This window comes from Somniosus microcephalus, unplaced genomic scaffold (assembly GCF_052327205.1).
Source record: "Somniosus microcephalus isolate GS21.2 unplaced genomic scaffold, FLI_Smic_1.0 scaffold440, whole genome shotgun sequence".
Lineage (NCBI taxonomy): Eukaryota > Metazoa > Chordata > Chondrichthyes > Squaliformes > Somniosidae > Somniosus > Somniosus microcephalus.
In genome coordinates this window covers 181978-198843 of record NW_028225627.1, presented here as the reverse complement: position 1 = coordinate 198843, position 16866 = coordinate 181978, and the positions used below count along the sequence as shown (strand labels likewise).

The 16866-nt window shown below is 45.3% G+C and overlaps 1 protein-coding gene across 1 annotated transcript; it reads left to right on the top strand.

Moving 5' to 3' along the window:
• The first annotated feature begins 7630 nt into the window (after positions 1-7630).
• LOC147081757 (ferritin heavy chain, oocyte isoform-like) lies at positions 7631-10829 on the top strand. Its single transcript, XM_085980706.1, has 4 exons — positions 7631-7780; positions 8503-8649; positions 9411-9536; positions 10371-10829. The coding sequence occupies exons 1-4, from the start codon at positions 7679-7681 to the stop codon at positions 10515-10517; spliced, it is 522 nt and encodes a 173-aa protein (XP_085836832.1). The 5' UTR covers positions 7631-7678; the 3' UTR covers positions 10518-10829.
• Positions 10830-16866: the final 6037 nt, after the last annotated feature.

Genomic DNA, 16866 nt, shown 5'->3' with positions numbered 1-16866 from the left:
AGGATTTTGGCAACTAAAACTGGATGAAGAGAGCACCAAATACTGTACCTTCAACGCACCATTTGGCAGGTATTGTTTCCTCAGAATGCCTTTCGGGATAATATCTGCATCTGAAATCTTTCATAGAGCGATGGAACACATAATTGAAGGTCTGGAAGGAGTTCGGGTCTATGTTGATGACATCATCATCTGGGGCTCCACACAGAAAGAACACAATGAGAGACTGACTAAAGTGCTACAGAGCATATGCCGGAATGGACTGAAGCTCAACAAAGCCAAGTGTCAGTTTGGCGTCCAGGAAGTCACTTTCCTAGGAGATAATCTATCTGGTAAAGGAATAGAGCCAGATATGGAAAAAGTAAATGCCGTACTCAAAATGCACTGACCCACTGACAAAAAAGGAGTGCTACGCATCATGGGGATGATAAACTTCATTGGAAAGTTCATTCCTAACTTGTCAGCCAAGACAGCCTGTCTGCGAGACCTGCTACGTAAAACAAATGAGTTCGCATGGACAGAAAGACATGAACAAGAGTGGATCAACCTCAGAACAGTGCTGACAACCACACCTGTACTCACCTTCTTTGACCCAACAAAAAGAATCAAAGTGTCAACAGATGCATCAAAAGATGGCCTAGGTGCGGTCTTGCTACAAGCAGAGGGTGAAGATTGTAAGCCTGTTGCCTATGCCTCCAGGTCTATGACTGATATTGAATGTCGATACACCCAGATTGAAAAGGAATGTCTAGGCTTGGTAGTTGGACTAGAAAAGTTTCATGGCTACATATATGGACTTCCCACCTTCACAGTTGAGACAGACCACAGCCCACTGGTTGCCGTCATGAAAAAGAACCTGAATGAGATGTCTCCAAGGATTCAACGACTCATGATGAAGCTGCAAAGATATGACTTTGAACTGATCTGCACACCAGGCAAATACATAGTGTTAGCAGATGCACTATCCCGAGCACCCACAATGAGTCATGTGAGCTCTACTGAAGAAGACGTGGATGTTCATGTGAGCATGGTCACTGCTGCGCTGCCCGTGTCAGACACAAAATCAAAGCAAATAGCAGAAGAAACAGTAAAAGATACAGTATTACAAACAGTAATAGAGAACATTCATCATGGTTGGCCAAAAGGTTCCTGTCCAAAATATTTTCACATAAGGTCAGAATTGAGTGTCGCAAGTGGACTATTACTAAAACAGAACAGAATAGTAATTCCACAGGCTCTACGTCAAGACGTGCTCAAAAGGATTCATGAGGGACACCTTGGAATTGAAAAATGCAAAAGGAGAGCAAGAGACACTGTTTATTGGCCTGGTATAAATAAGGACATTGAGAACATGATAGGCAAATGTGAGACATGTCAGAAACACCAAAACAAACAAGCAAAGGAACCAATGATAGTAGCTGACATACCAACAACACCATGGCAAAATGGTAAAGACTATCTAATAGTGATTGACTACTATTCTAACTATCCTGAGATGGCGCTGCTCTCAAGCACCACAGCAAGCAGTGTCATAATGCGTGTGAAATCCATCTTCGCCAGACATGGAATTCCCAGGATTGCCGTTAGCGACAATGGTCTGTGCTTCAACTGTAAGGAGTGGCAACAGTTTGCAGCACATTATGACTTTCAACACATCACATCCAGTCCTTTGTACGCTCAGTCGAATGGTAAGGCAGAGAAAGGAGTTCAAGTTCTCGAGCAGCTACTGAAGAAAGCGACAGAAAGCAAGTCTGATCCTTATCTCGTCCTGCTGAGATACCGAGCCTTGCCTTTAGACTCTGGTTCTTCACCTGCTGAACTCCTAATGGGTCGCAAGTTGCGTACCACGCTACCCTGCTGTGCAAAAGAAAAGCAGAGTAAGGAACTGAGACGGAGACTTCAACTGTTAAAGCTGAAACAGAAATCATACTATGACAAGTCATCCAAAACTCTGAAACCATTGACAAGGGATGATGTTGTCAGGATTGAGGATCCAGATGCATGGAACAGGAAAGCTACAGTTCTTGAGGAAGTAGGACCAAGGTCATACACTGTTAGAACTGAGGAAGGACATATTCTCAGGAGGAACCGCCGTTCCCTCCTAAAAACACAAGAGACAATCGAAGAGCAAATCGATGACAATGCCGCAACTGAATCTTGTCACTGACCACCACAACAATCTAACACAAATACACATACAGGCTCTCATGAAAAAACATCAGACTTACCTGTGCTGAGAAGATCCACACGTGAAGTAAAAAAGCCTGATAGACTTAATCTTTGAGTACAAAGAAAACGACATTGAAAATGTATTGACTGTTGAAGATGTTTATGCTGTTATTGATTGATATTGATTGATACTGAATTTGTTTAACCTCAAAGAAAGGGGGATGTAATTATCAGTAACCTGTCATTCTGGAATGATACACTAGGTGGTGCTGTATGTATATAAGAGTGGGCTACCCACAATGCACTAGGCCACCCACAAGGCAGCAGTCAAGATGGAGGCCTCTACAGATACTGTACCTAGTCCACATGTGCTCAATAAAGTGTCTAGCAAAAGCCAGCTGTTCTTAATACAAACGACTAGTTATTAATGAACATAACAGTTTTGTGGTCCTATTAAATGCCTGGTAGTTGGACCAGAGTTACAACAGGATAGGAACACAAACCGAAATACTGCAGATACTGAGGCATACCAAAGCAACAGCAGAGGAGAGAGGTAAAAAGTAATCAGAGTGTGACGTCACCAGGGAGCAGGTAAGTGATTGGTTGGTGAGTATTTCTTTTCAATACAAGCTTGACTTCTGTGGTGTTAAATTTCTAGGGTCTCTGGCGTAGTGGGGACAGTTGGTAAATAAAGCGCCCTAGAGTATACCTGTAACTGGGGTATTGAATAATTTTTTAGATTAATTAAAGGAGTAAGTCATGGCAGGAGAGTTCAGACCCGTGTTCTGCTCCTCTTGCTCCATGTGGGAAATCAGGGACGCTGCCAGTGTCCCTGACGACCATGTGTGCGGGAAATGCATCCAGCTGCAGCTACTTGTAGACCGCATTGCGATGCTCGAGCTGCGGGTGGATGAATTTTGGAGCATGCGCGATGCTGAGAGGGTCGTGGATAGCACATTTAGCGAGTTGTTCACGCCTCAGGGTAGGGCTGCACAGCGGGTGACCATCAGGCGGAGCAACAGAGGCAGGCAGGAAGTGCAGGGAACCCCTGCGGACATCCCCCTTTCAAACAAGTATACCAAGTTGGATACTGTTGAAGGGGATGACTCACCAGGGGAAGGCAGCAGCAACCAGCTTCCTGGCACCAGGGACGCTTCTGCTGCTCAGAAAGGGAGGAAAAAGAGTGGGAGAGCAATAGTGGTAGGGGATTCTATCGTAAGGGGAACAGATAGGCATTTCTGTGGCCGCAAACGTGACTCCAGGATGGTTTGTTGCCTTCCTGGGGCCAGGGTCTGGGATGTCACTGAGCGGCTACTGGGCATTCTTAAGGGGGAGGGTGAGCAGGCAGAGGTCGTGGTCCACATTGGGACCAACGACATAGGAAGGAAGGGGGAGGAGGTCCTGCATCAAGAATTTAGGGAGCTAGGTAACAGATTAAAGAGCAGGACCTCGAAGGTTGTAATCTCTGGATTACTCCCAGTGCCACGTGCTAGTAAGTATAGGAATGGAAGGATAGAGCAGATGAATGCGTGGCTAAAGAGTTGGTGTAGGGGGGAGGGTTTTACTTTCCTGGATCACTGGGCCTGCTTCTGGGAAAGGTGGGACTTGTACAAGTCGGACGGGTTGCACCTGAACCAGAGCGGGACAAATATCCTTGTGGGGAGGTTTGCTAGCACTGTTGGGGTGGCTTTAAACTAACTTGGCAGGGGGAATGGATACAGAGGGGAGCTGAAATAGGGGGTGATGTGCTGCCAATTATAGAGAAAAAAACAAGTCAGCTTGGTAGACAGGGCAAATATATGAGGGCAAGGCTGGATGGCATCTATTTTAATGCAAGGAGTCTTGCAAATAAGGTGGATGAACTGAAGGTGCTGATAAACACATGGGAGTATGATATTGTTGCTATCACGGAGACATGGTTGAGGGAGGGGCAAGACTGGCAGCTCAATATTCCGGGGTACAGAATCTTCAGGCGAGACAGAGGGGGAGGTATAAGAGGAGGGGGTGTCACAATATTAATTAAGGAGTCAATTACTGCAGTAAGGAGGGATGATATATTAGCAGGTTCCTCTAATGAGGCCATATGGGTGGAGCTTAAAAACAAAAAGGGGGCAAGCACTTTGCTGGGAGTGTACTATAGGCCTCCAAACAGTCAGGGGGAGATAGAGGAACAGATATGTCGGCAAATCTCAGAGAAATGTGCAAATAATAGGGTAATAATAATGGGGGATTTCAACTTCCCCAATATTAACTGGGATAGTCAGAGTGTGAAAGGCTCAGAGGGTGTAGAATTCTTAAAGTGCATCCAGGAGAGCTTTTTGAGCCAGCATGTAGAAAGTCCTACAAGAGAGGGGGCAGTACTGGACCTAATTCTAGGGAATGTGGCCGGCCAAGTGGAAAAAGTGCTAGTAGGTGAGCACTTTGGTGATAGTGACCATAATATGGTAAGATTTAAGGTGGTCATGGAAAAGGACAGGGATGGGCCGGAAATAAAGGTTCTAAATTGGGGGAAGGCCGATTTTTATAGGATAAGGCAGGATCTGGCCAAAATGGACTGGGATCAGCTACTTGTAGGAAAATCCGCATCGGAGCAATGGGAGGCTTTCAGAAGGGAGATTGAGATCATACAATGGCAACATGTTCCCGTAAAGGTCAAGAGTGGTTCCAAAAACCACAGGGAACCTTGGATGTCAGGGGATATACGAGAATGGATTAGGAAAAAAAGGAGGGCTTTTGGTAGATACAAAAGGCTAAAGACGGAGGAAGCCCTAGAGGAGTGCAAAAAGTGCAGGGGGATATTTAAAAAAGAAATTAGGAGATCAAGGAGGGGCCATGAAATAACACTGGCGAGCAAAATAAAGGAAAATCCTAAGATGTTTTATAAGTATATTAAGGGTAACAGGATAACTAGGGAAAAAATAGGGCCCATTAGGGACAAAAGTGGCAATCTGTGTGTGGAGCCGGAAGATGTAGGAGGGGTTCTAAATGAATTTTTTGCATCTGTTTTCACGATGGAGAAGGACGATGTAGACATAGAAATAGGGCGGGGGGACTGTGATATGCTCGAACATATTAACATCGAGAGGGAGGAGGTATTGGCGGTTTTAGCTGGCCTAAAAATGGATAAATCCCCAGGCCCGAATGAAATGTATCCCAGGCTGCTGGGTGAGGCAAAGGAAGAGATTGCGGGGGCTCTAACACATATATTCAGGACCTCTCTGGCCACAGGGGATGTGCCAGAGGGCTGGAGAACCGCTAATGTAGTACCATTATTCAAGAAGGGTAGTAGGGAAAAACGGGGGAACTACAGGCCAGTGAGCCTAACATCAGTGGTGGGAAAATTCTTGGAAAAAATTCTGAGGGACAAAATTTGTCTCCACTTGGAGAGGCAAGGATTAATCAGGGATAGTCAACATGGCTTTGTCAAGGGAAGATCATGTCTGACTAATTTGATTGAATTTTTTGAGGGGGTGACTAGGTGTGTGGATGAGGGTAATGCAGTGGATGTGGTATAGATGGATTTCAGTAAGGCCTTCGATAAAGTCCCGCACAGGAGACTGGTCAAGAAGGTAAGAGCCCATGGAATCCAGGGTGCCTTGGCACATTGGATACAAAACTGGCTTAGTGGCAGAAGGCAGAGGGTGATGGTCGAAGGTTGTTTTTGTGACTGGAAGCCTGTGGCCAGTGGGGTACCACAGGGATCGGTGCTGGGTCCCTTGCTGTTTGTGGTCTACATTAATGACTTGGATATGAATGTAAAGGGTATGATCAGTAAGTTCGCGGATGATACAAAAATTGGTAGGGTGGTAAATAGCGAGGAGGGTAGCCTCCGTCTGCAGGACGATATAGATGGGTTGGTCAGATGGGCGGAACAGTGGCAAATGGAATTTAACCCGGAAAAGTGCGAGGTGATGCACTTTGGGGGGACTAACAAGGCAAGGGAATACACAATGAATGGAAAGACCCTCGGCAAGACGGAGGGTCAGAGGGATCTGGGTGTGCAAGTACACAGATCCCTGAAGGCGGCGGAACAGGTGGATAAGGTGGTAAAAAAGGCATATGGGATACTTGCCTTCATTAGCCGAGGCATTGAATATAAGAGCAAGGAGGTTATGATGGAGCTGTATAAAACACTGGTTAGGCCACAGCTGGAATACTGTGTGCAGTTCTGGTCGCCACACTACAGGAAGGATGTGATCGCGTTAGAGAGGGTGCAGAGGAGGTTCACCAGGATGTTACCAGGGCTGGAGCGCTTCAGCTATGAAGAGAGACTGGGCAGATTGGGTTTGTTTTCCTTGGAGCAGAGGAGGCTGAGGGGGGACATGATTGAGGTGTACAAAATGATGAGGGGCATAGATAGGATGGATGCTGAGGAGCTATTTCCCTTAGTAGAGGGGTCAATAACTAGGGGGCATAGATTCAAGGTAAAGGGCGGGAGGTTTAGAGGGGATTTGAGAAAGAACTTTTTCACCCAGAGGGTGGTTGGAGTCTGGAACTCACTGCCTGAAAGGGTTGTGGAGGCAGAAACCCTCACAACATTTAAGAAGCATTTGGACGAGCACTTGAAATGCCATAGCATACAAGGCTACGGAACAAATGCTGGAATATGGGATTAGATTAGACAGGGCTTGATGGCCGGCGCGGACACGATGGGCCGAGGGCCTCTATCCGTGCTGTATTACTCTATGACTCTATGATACTGGAAATCTCAAAGAAAAACAGAAAACGCTGGAGACACTCAGCAGGTCAGGCAGCATCGGTCGAGAAAACACGAGACACTTGACCTTTCTGGTATAAAACCATTCCTCAAAACAGACCCGGGGTTTGCAGGAGATGAGGAAACAGTGCAAACTAACCACAGGACTTTACAGCTCTTAAATTTCATGGGGATAAAAGTCCACATCGCACTTTACAGTGACGGAGCAACAGATTCTGTCTGAAGCTCCCCACTGATCCACTTTCCATTTCCCCAACTCGTTGTGGGCTGCTTTGCAGATCCACTGCAGACTGACTGGTGTAGGTCAGTCTCTTTCAATCTATTGTGGTCAACATTGTGAACCTTGGTATCACGGACTCATTCTGGAGCCACCGAGATGCCCATCAATTCTCCGAGAGACGGGTTAACTTAGAGCCGGCTGTGCTCGACACCATCTGTAGGGTGGAATTTCATCGAGCTCTTTGAGATATGTTGTGAAACTCTGATTCTGAGAACAGAGACGCTTTCAAATTCAGTTTGAGGAAAGTCAAAGAAACCAACAGCAATGACATCACAGAATAATCATCCAAACCTCTGTATTCCAAAGCTCTGATTGGCTCTGGGTATCACACACCGCCCCCTCTCCTTTGTTAATTGGTGCCTGGATTGATGGAAGATCCTGACTGGCTCACAGGGATTGTCAATCATCATTGATCATGCCAGACCCTGTTGAAATGCAGGAGCTTGTGAGGGTAGAGGTTAGGTTGTTACTACAGTGGAGTTTGAGCTCAGTGCTTTGCAACAGGAAGAGTTAAGATGGCCTCCCAAGTGCGTCAGAACTATCACAAGGACTGTGAGGATGCTGTCAACAAGCAGATCAACATGGAGCTCTATTCCTCCTATGTTTATCTCTCCATGGTGAGTTTTGTATTTTTGGGGTCCTATTTCAAAATTAAGGCTGTTATTTTATTCTAAGCAGGTAGAATTTCTCTAGGTCAATGAATGGGCTTTAGAGGGTCTCTCTATAGCCCTCCCCAGTCTTAATCCAGTGAATGCTCTTAAGACAGTGATCTTGCAGAAGGACTCTTTCCTGCTCTGTAATAGCTCTGTCCTATTCTGATGTGTTTATATTTGAAACTAACTCCAGGGTTTCATCAAGTTTGTAATGGAGGGTTCATCTTGAAGATTCACTAAAACTAGTCAACTTCCAACTTGGATGGCAACAATTAGATTGAATTGGGTGACTAGTTAGTGAAACATTGGCTGGTTCTGGCCAGTTTTTATCCCCCTCTAATTGAGTGAATCCTGTTAGTCTTTCTCACCTGAGGATGGTGTTAAACTATTTAATTTTAAAGATTTGGCTCTTTTCCTTCTCTGCTTTTAGACTTTCATCTGGGAACAAAAGAAGATACCACAGATATTTTGACCAAGTGTAGTTGAGAGCTTTATTCCAAAAAGCATTAAAGCTCGCTAATATTTTCTAGTAACATAACCTCCTATTCTGTTGAGCTACTTCAATGAGGAGCTTCCAACATATTCAAAAAGGATTTGGAAAGTATTGGTGTTGCTACCATTTGAGTTGGCCATGGATCAGATCTAGATTTCAATTGTCTCTTTTCCATTTTTCTCTCTACCTGCAGTCGTATTACTTTGACCGGGATGATGTTGCCCTGCGTCACTTTGCCGAGTTCTTCAAGGAGCAGTCACATGAGGAACGTGAGCATGCTGAGAAACTGCTGAAATTCCAGAATATGCGTGGGGGGCGTGTTGTCCTGGAGGATGTCAAGGTTAGATTCAGCAAACTTTGAAGAATTGCCATGGTTTTGTGAAAAGTAGGCTAGTTACCTCATACTAGATTATCTGAGTCATGGAAGTTGTTCCAAGAGGAGGCTCAATGATTGTTGTATGCATGGATTTTCAGAAGGCAGGAGATTGCTGGCAGAAATTGGAAGTGCATTAGAAGCAACCTTGTGACCCCAATAAAACTGGGTGGAGTAGGAGGCAGTTGGTATAAAATAGACCACTGGATGGTGACTAGTGCATATGATCTAAATGTGCAAATAGTGATCTGCTGAGCTAGGGTCTATAGTGAGCTCCAGGGCAAAATTGGAGACTGGCTAGGGGGTTGACTGGAAGGAAGTGGTTGATGTTCACATCAGATGTAAGAGTGTAGGGATTTGGGGTGTGTCCCAGTACAGATGTCATTTAGAAGCTAGCTTGCAGAGACAAAAGGCTGATTGAAAGGTGGGCTTCATGTTCTGGCATAGAATAGAAAGCAAGGAAGTGTTACTGCAATTACTGCTAGATAGACCTCATTTGGAATATTGTGCTCCATTTTAGGTGATCTCACTTTAGAGCCTATAGTGCTGTGATTTCAAGTCAAATAACTCATTCCAAAGAGAATTCTTGATGAACTGTCTGGTTAAAATCCTGGCTTAGAATATCAAGAATGACATTGAGTTGTGATCTGACTAACTCCTGAAATGTTCAAGTCTGTTAACTAATTTCTTCCAATGTTACTCTATACCCCACCCCTACAAACTCTCAGAAACCAGAGCAGGATGAGTGGAGCAATGGCCTAGTGGTGATGCAGAGAGCTCTGCAGCTGGAGAAGGATGTCAACCAGAGTCTGTTGGATCTACACCAACTCTCCACTGGGAACACTGACCCTCATGTAAGTTCCTAATGTCTCATTTAAAGAAAGATTTGCATATCTACAGTGCCTTCCTTGTCGTCGGTGTCCAAAAACACTACAGCCAATTCAGTACTTCTTGAAGTGTCATTATTGTAATGTTTGCAACATGGCAGTCAATCTGCACACCAAGATCCTGCTGCAGAAATGAGAGAAATCACCAGATAGTCTGTTTTATTAAGTTGGTTAGTGATCAATATTGGCCAGGACACTGACATTCCAGTTTGTTTTCTTTGAAATAGTACCATGTGGGCAGACAAGACCTTGTGTACTGTTTTATCCAAAAGACAATACCTCTGACATTGCAGCTCTCCCTCAGTACTGCAGTGAAGTGTTGGTTTTCACTCAATTCTCTGAAATGGGACAACCCAGGGCCTTCTGACTGGCAGTGGTACCAGTAAGCCATGGCTGACACTTGCCATGTTTTGGGTGAGTTGAAGGCTATCTGGGGAGCTTAATCTGATCACTGATCTTTAGCAATATCTCCATGCCCAATAGGTTTCTGATGATCTTTCACAAAAGACTTCAACATCAGGATCTCACTGAGATGAGGCCAGTGCATAAAGCAGATTGAAATTGGGACACCAAAGGATAAGTTGTAACTGAAGGGGGTTCTGCTTTCCAATTTTAAATTGGTAAATGCATTACTCCTGGAGTAAATCTAATCTGACGTCCAATCCACCTATTTCTCTGCAGCACTTGTACCAGTTACCCCATCCAGTAGAAGATAAAGGACCATCTCCATGGGCGGTGAAGCTCAGAAGGCCTTTGATGATGTCTCCTCTGAGCTAATTGTGCTTTGTTTTTCACTTTCAGTTGTGTGACTTCCTGGAGACCCACTACTTGGATGAGCAAGTGAAGATGATCAAGAAGCTTGGAGATCACATCACCAACTTGAAGAGACTGGGAGCCCCTGAGAATGGCATGGGAGAGTACCTGTTTGACAAGCACAGCCTGAGTTGAATGGGATTCTTGAACCATTAGTTCTATACAGGTTGGAAATGAAGTGTGACCAACTTCTGGTGGTGAATACTTTGGTTGTCATTATTTCCCAGTTTTCTCATCTAACTGTCACAGTACATGGAAATAAAGGTTATTCATCATTGAACTGGTTTGTCTTTGTTTAATTAAATAGCTGATCTGGTTAAGATCCCACTGCACAATACACAGCTGTGTAATATGATCCAAGTTCAAAATACAGAAGTCACTCCCAGGATGGCTGTGCCCACATCTTCAAATCATCACTGGAGAGGATTCTAATGGTTTTCTGAGCTCTCGGTAACAGTTCCTGCTGAAAAGGGTTTTTTATAACATCTGCCAGCAAACAGTCATTAAGCTGTGGTGGTTTAAAACTAAGAAATGGGCAAGGGTGAAGGGGGTTGAATTAGTGCTGACAGTAGTGACTCTTCAGTCAGGAGAAGGGAGAGTACATGCCTGGTGTCTTGCTTCAGACTTTTACCTGTAAAGGTGGGGGAATGATCTGCTATTGAGCTGTCTTTACATTTGACTGATGGCACAAGTCACACACTAGATTGCCAAAGCTGTGTGACATGTGTACACAGTACAGCGTTGGCCATCTTAGAAACTTCCATTTGGGCAGGATCATTTCTGTTTATCATTCTCTTTCTTTCCCAGGTTACTTTCTTTTTCTAGCCCCACCCACGGCAATACTTGATGTCTGGGATTAAGTAAAGCACTAGTCTGAATCGAGCAGTAGTGTGTCCTACGGGGAGTTTGTTGGTGTTGGGTAAAGTGAAGCTAAATCAGTAATCATGTAGGAGTCACTGGAAATAGAGTGCGAGACTTTCATAGCAGCAAAGAAAAACACGTGTTAGCTTTATTAACTCTCCGCATGGACTGAGGGACTCGGCCCCGTCGCAGGGCTGTGACATCGACACACAATCGACGACTCTTAAAGGGACCCTGCTCCGATAACCCAACCAAGTTCCGTACATAACGTGGAGCGATAACATTGCCTATACATAGTGAATTGTGTTACTGTCCCTATGTGGTCTCTGCCACAATCATATAAATCCTATTCAAGCCAATGATTTTTCTACCAAAAACGAACTTACTTTCTATTGCAGCAGCATTGTTGTAGGTGTAACATTTGCATACTGAATTATCATTGGCCCGCAGGCATCGAAGCAATACCGATTGTATTCACGTGATCACATGTTGCGTTGTCATTGGCCTGCAGGCATCTGTAAGGACTGCTATTGTTCAGAAGACCCAGGGGTCCTAACTCCATCTTGTCCACACGGTGCTGTATTGATTGAGAAAGCTTACAGACTTGATGCTTCATTAAAAGAGTTTAAATTGTAATAATCCATTGTCCTGCAATTTATTATTTTTGTCCAGAGTGTGCAAAACAAGACAGTAGGGATCCACTAGCTAATTCTGATCAAATAGTAGCTAGATTATTTTCGATAATTCATTCGGTATATTGCTAATGGCCACAACTGTTCCAAAAGACTGCCCTTAACCCACAAAGTGTGCGGTGATTTCTGAGTGTTCCTGAAGAATCCACAAATTAAACATCCATTAAAGCTGTTCAAAAATAGTTCATCTAAAGGGAATGAATGAACTCCATTTGAAAATACCAAGCCACAAGGGCCCTTTAAATATTCTCTCCAGCACTGAGCGAGGATACATGGATAGACTGATTCATAATGGGCCAGAAATTCGTGACCAAAGGCGTGAGTACGGTCGGGGTACTCACGCATCTGGCCGTTGGAAATGCCGGCGTTCAGCATAAACAGCGCATGCGGGGAACGCCGGCATTTCCAGACCTCGGAACGAAGGGGTTCTTAGGCACAGCGCGTGCGACTGCACAGGCAGCGCTTGCGCAGTGAACTTCGTAGATTTCATTCATGGATTCAGCGAGGGTAAGTCCTTACAAGTTACACTTGAAAAAAGCAGGTGTAAAGTTGTTCCAAGGCTGCGGAGGAAGATATATTTTATCGTGGAGCTTCTGAAAGGCAATATTTTTGTTTGGGAAAGGGAGGGAAGTTATTTTAAGAAATTTTAAGTAAGTTTTAAAGTTTAAATTTTTTTTTTTAAACGGGTTTTCAGAACGGTAGGTAAAAGGAGCAATTGTGGCTGTGTGAATGGAATGTGAAAATGAGTGTTCTAAAATGAGTAATGTAACATTTCCAGCACTTTTAAGAAAGAAACTTTTCATCAGGAGTAAGTAATTATGTATGTATGTCCGCATATATTCCTTTACGTATATGTATGTATGTTTTATATTCCTTTACTAATGTGTATGAATGTATGTTTTTAATTATGATTTTCCAATAAGTTACTTTCTCTGAAAGTCATAATTAAATAATACATTCATACACATAACTAAAGGAATATATACATAACACGCAAAGGAATATATACAGACATACATACTTTCAGAAGCTCCACGATAAGAAATATCTTCCTCCGCAGCCTCTGGAGCAACTGTACCCATGCTTTTTTCATGTGTAAGTTGTAAGGACTTGACCTCACTGAAATCATGAATGAAAGCGGCGAATTTTACTGCGCACGCGTTTTGCCTCTGAACCCCTTCGTTCAGAGGACAGGAAATGCCGGTTTTCCCCACATGCGCTGTGCATGCTGAAAACCGGCATTTCCTCTGGCCAGACGCGTAAGTACCCCGACCGTACTCGCGCATTTGGAAGGGAATTACTGGGCCAACATTTTACATGTAAAAAAAAATGAAAAATTTAACAATTGCACGATTTGTCCCCGCGCATCTGCGACTGAGGGTCCAAGGAGGTGCATTGCGCAAGAGGTCATGGTCGTACATATCCTCACATTGTTCCCTTTCGGGAACTGTATGAAGTGGTGGAAGGATTTATGGCCGTGATTAACGCTCATTCCGTGACCGTAACCATCTTTGAACCAGCCATTAGGGTGGTTAGTCCTATGGCGTGAGGGTTTTACGGGCTCCCACAACCCATTTGAGGGGGGGGGGCCAACCACACCCACGGACGCAAGTATCCCGCTGGATGTCCACCCAGAATTTATAGTTGGAGCTCCGACTCCACTTGCCGGGACTGTCTGGAGTGGGGTTCGAAACCCTACTCCTTCTGGCCCAGCGGTGGGGATGCTTACTGCTACGCAAAAGGCCCACTCCGCACAAAAGGTGACACCCATACGTTTCCTGCGCCTTTTCCCTCCCCGTGACTGGAGCCCTATGCTGCCACTTGAAAGACCAAGCTATCATCTGCCCTTTTTGCGGCGCCTTTGACTTCTCATTACCAATGATGAGCAGGCGCTGCGCCTCCACCTCCTTGAGGAGATTGCTGAGGTCATCATCAGTTCAATTGTGAGTTCTTTTAATGCCGTGAATTGTGCTCATTCCAGCCATTTCACGTTGCTAATCGGATTGGGCCTTTGGCATAGCGGTAGGATCCCCGCCGCTGGGCCAGATCAGGGTAGGGTTTCGAACCCCGCTCCAGACAGTCCTGGCAAGTGGAGTCGGAGCTCCGGCTCTAAATCCTGGGTTGACATCCAGTGGGATATTTGCGTCCGTGGGTGTGGGTGGCCCCCCCTCCTTGTATAGCTTGTGGGAGCCCGTAAAACCCTCCCGCCATAGGACTAACCGCCCTAATGGCTGGTTCAAAGATGGGTACGGTCACGGAATGAGCGTTAATCATGGCCATAAATCCTTCTACCACTTCATACAGTTCCCCAAAGGGAACAGTGTGAAGACACGTATGACGACGACATTGCTAAATAAATACATGGAATTCAAAAAATTCTTTTAGGGCTTTTAAAAGTCTTTAAATTGCTTTAATTCTGTTTAAAACTACTTCAGATTCTTCAAAATAATGTAAACGTTTTTAAAATTTTATAAAAGTTCACAAAACATTCATAAAATAGCAGATAACTTACTTTCCCTGCAGCTGTGCAACTGCAAAGTCCTCTGCAGCTGCTTGGAGAGATTGGGGGCGTGTCCTACTACAATGAGACCTTAAGGGGCGTGTCTCACTTGCACTGCACGCTCCAGGCTTCGCGCTGGCTGCACTCCTGGGCGGCGTGACGTCATACGCTGCCCGGGATTCTTCTTTTTGAAACACCAATTCCAGGCGTCCCTGGAGGTGATCGGCAGGAGCGTCGGGTAAGTGCATATACGGGGCTTGCACGCGCGGCAAGCCCCGTTCACGAATTTCTGGCCCATTAAAATGTTGGCTGGACTGTTTCTAGGAGTTAAACTGGAAAATACATTGGTTTTCCACACCACAAGGGAAATGAAAGCTCTTTGGACATTTGTAATGGCTCAGCCGATTGATGCGTCATGTGTCTTGCACACCCATGATTGTTCTAACACTCTGGGGAGACCACCTTCACTTTTACTGCTGGTGGGAGCCAAGTTCAAACACCACTGTAGTTACAACTGAACCTCTCTCCAATGATGTACCTAAACGAGATTAGATGCCATGGTATAGGAACAGGGCAGCCACTTGGGATTAGGACCACTGCTTGTGTAGAGAATAAACAACATGAGCTGGATAGGAACAGGAGACGGCCATTGAGCCCCTCGAACATGTTCCTCCATTCATTGAGATCATGGCTGATCTGTGACCTCACTCCATATACCCGCCTTTGCCCCATATCCCTCAATACCTTTGGTTAACCAAAATCTATTAATCTCAGATTTAAAATTAACACTTGACCGAGCATCAACTGCTGTTTGCGGAAGAGAGTTGGGCCAAACATCCTATTTCTGTGTTGTATGGTTTATGTAATTCACTCTTCTCTGTTCTGGAGGTTTTTGTAATGATCAGTAACCTGTCATTCTGGAATGGTACTCTAGGTGGTGCTGTCTGTATATAAGAGTGGGCAACCCACGATACACTAGGCTACCCACAAGGCAGCAGTCAAGATGGAGGCCTCTACAGATACTGTACCTAGTCCACATGTGCTCAATAAAGTGTCTAGCAAAAGCTAGCTGTTCTTAATAAAAACGACTAGTTATTAATGAACATAACATGGTACCAGGATTGGTAAGATCTGCTGAATATTGTGCAACGCAACATGGAGAATTTGAAGCCACCAGAGCGTTTGAAACTCACAGGAAATGTCAACTACAATTGGCAGACTTTTAAATAACAATTCGAACTCTACATTGCTGCCATCGGGTACGGTACGAAGCCAGGCACAAGGAAAATAGCGTTGCTGCTCACAGTTGCAGGCCCACAGGCGATAGAGGTATTTAATACATTTGTATTTAATCCAGAGGAGAACAGAGAAAAATTAGACGATGCGCTAAAGAAGTTTGATACACATTGTTCTCCCAAAAAGAATGAAACCTACGAGAGGGACATCTTCCGTTCTCGGACACAGCAGCAAAATGAGACTTTTGATAGCTTTTTGACTGATCTGAAACTGAAAGCACAGACATGTAATTTCTCTGAGCTGAAAGCATCCATGATTCGTGACCAGATTGTGTTTGGTATTCATGATAAAAAAAAGTCAGGGAACGTCTGTTGAGAGAAACCGAACTGACATTGGAAATTGCTGTGAAAATATGCCAAGCTAGCGAGCTAGCTCAAAAGCATGCCAAGACTTTCAGTGAAATCAATGATGATGCGATTGCAGTAAGTGCTGCTGTCGGTGCTGTGTCCTACAAGGGGAAGAAACATGGGCAGAACAGAAGTGAAAAGCAATCGGAGGAAGGAATTTTTAATTGTAAACGCTGTGGTTACAAACACCAGTTAAAACAATGTGCAGCGTTTGGGAAAATGTGCACAAAATGTCATGGAAAGAATCACTTTGTTTTTACTTTTGAAAAGCATTGTTTGGCAAAGAAAGGGCAACAAGTCGGGACCAGCGGGAGCAGCGTGGTGAGACCGGTATAAAAACCGGAGAGAGGCAAGGCCCGAGACCAGTCGGGACCAGCGGGAGCAGCGTGGTGAGACCAGTATAAAAACCGGAGAGAGGCGAGGCCCAAGACCAGTCGGGACCAGCGGGAGCAGCGTGGTGAGACCGGTATAAAAACCGGAGAGCAGCGAGGCCCGAGACCAGTCGGGACCAGCGGGAGCAGCGTGGTGAGACCGGTATAAAAACCGGAGAGCAGCGAGGCCCGAGACCAGTCGGGACCAGCGGGAGCAGCGTGGTGAGACCGGTATAAAAACCGGAGAGCGGCGAGGCCCGAGACCAGTCGGGGCCAGCGGGAGCAGCGTGGTGAGACCGGTATAAAATCCGGAGAGCGGCGAGGCCCGAGACCAGTCGGGCCAGCGGGAGCGGCGTGGTGAGACCGGTATAAAAACCGGAGAGAGGCGAGGCCCGAGACCAGTCGAGCCAGCGGGAG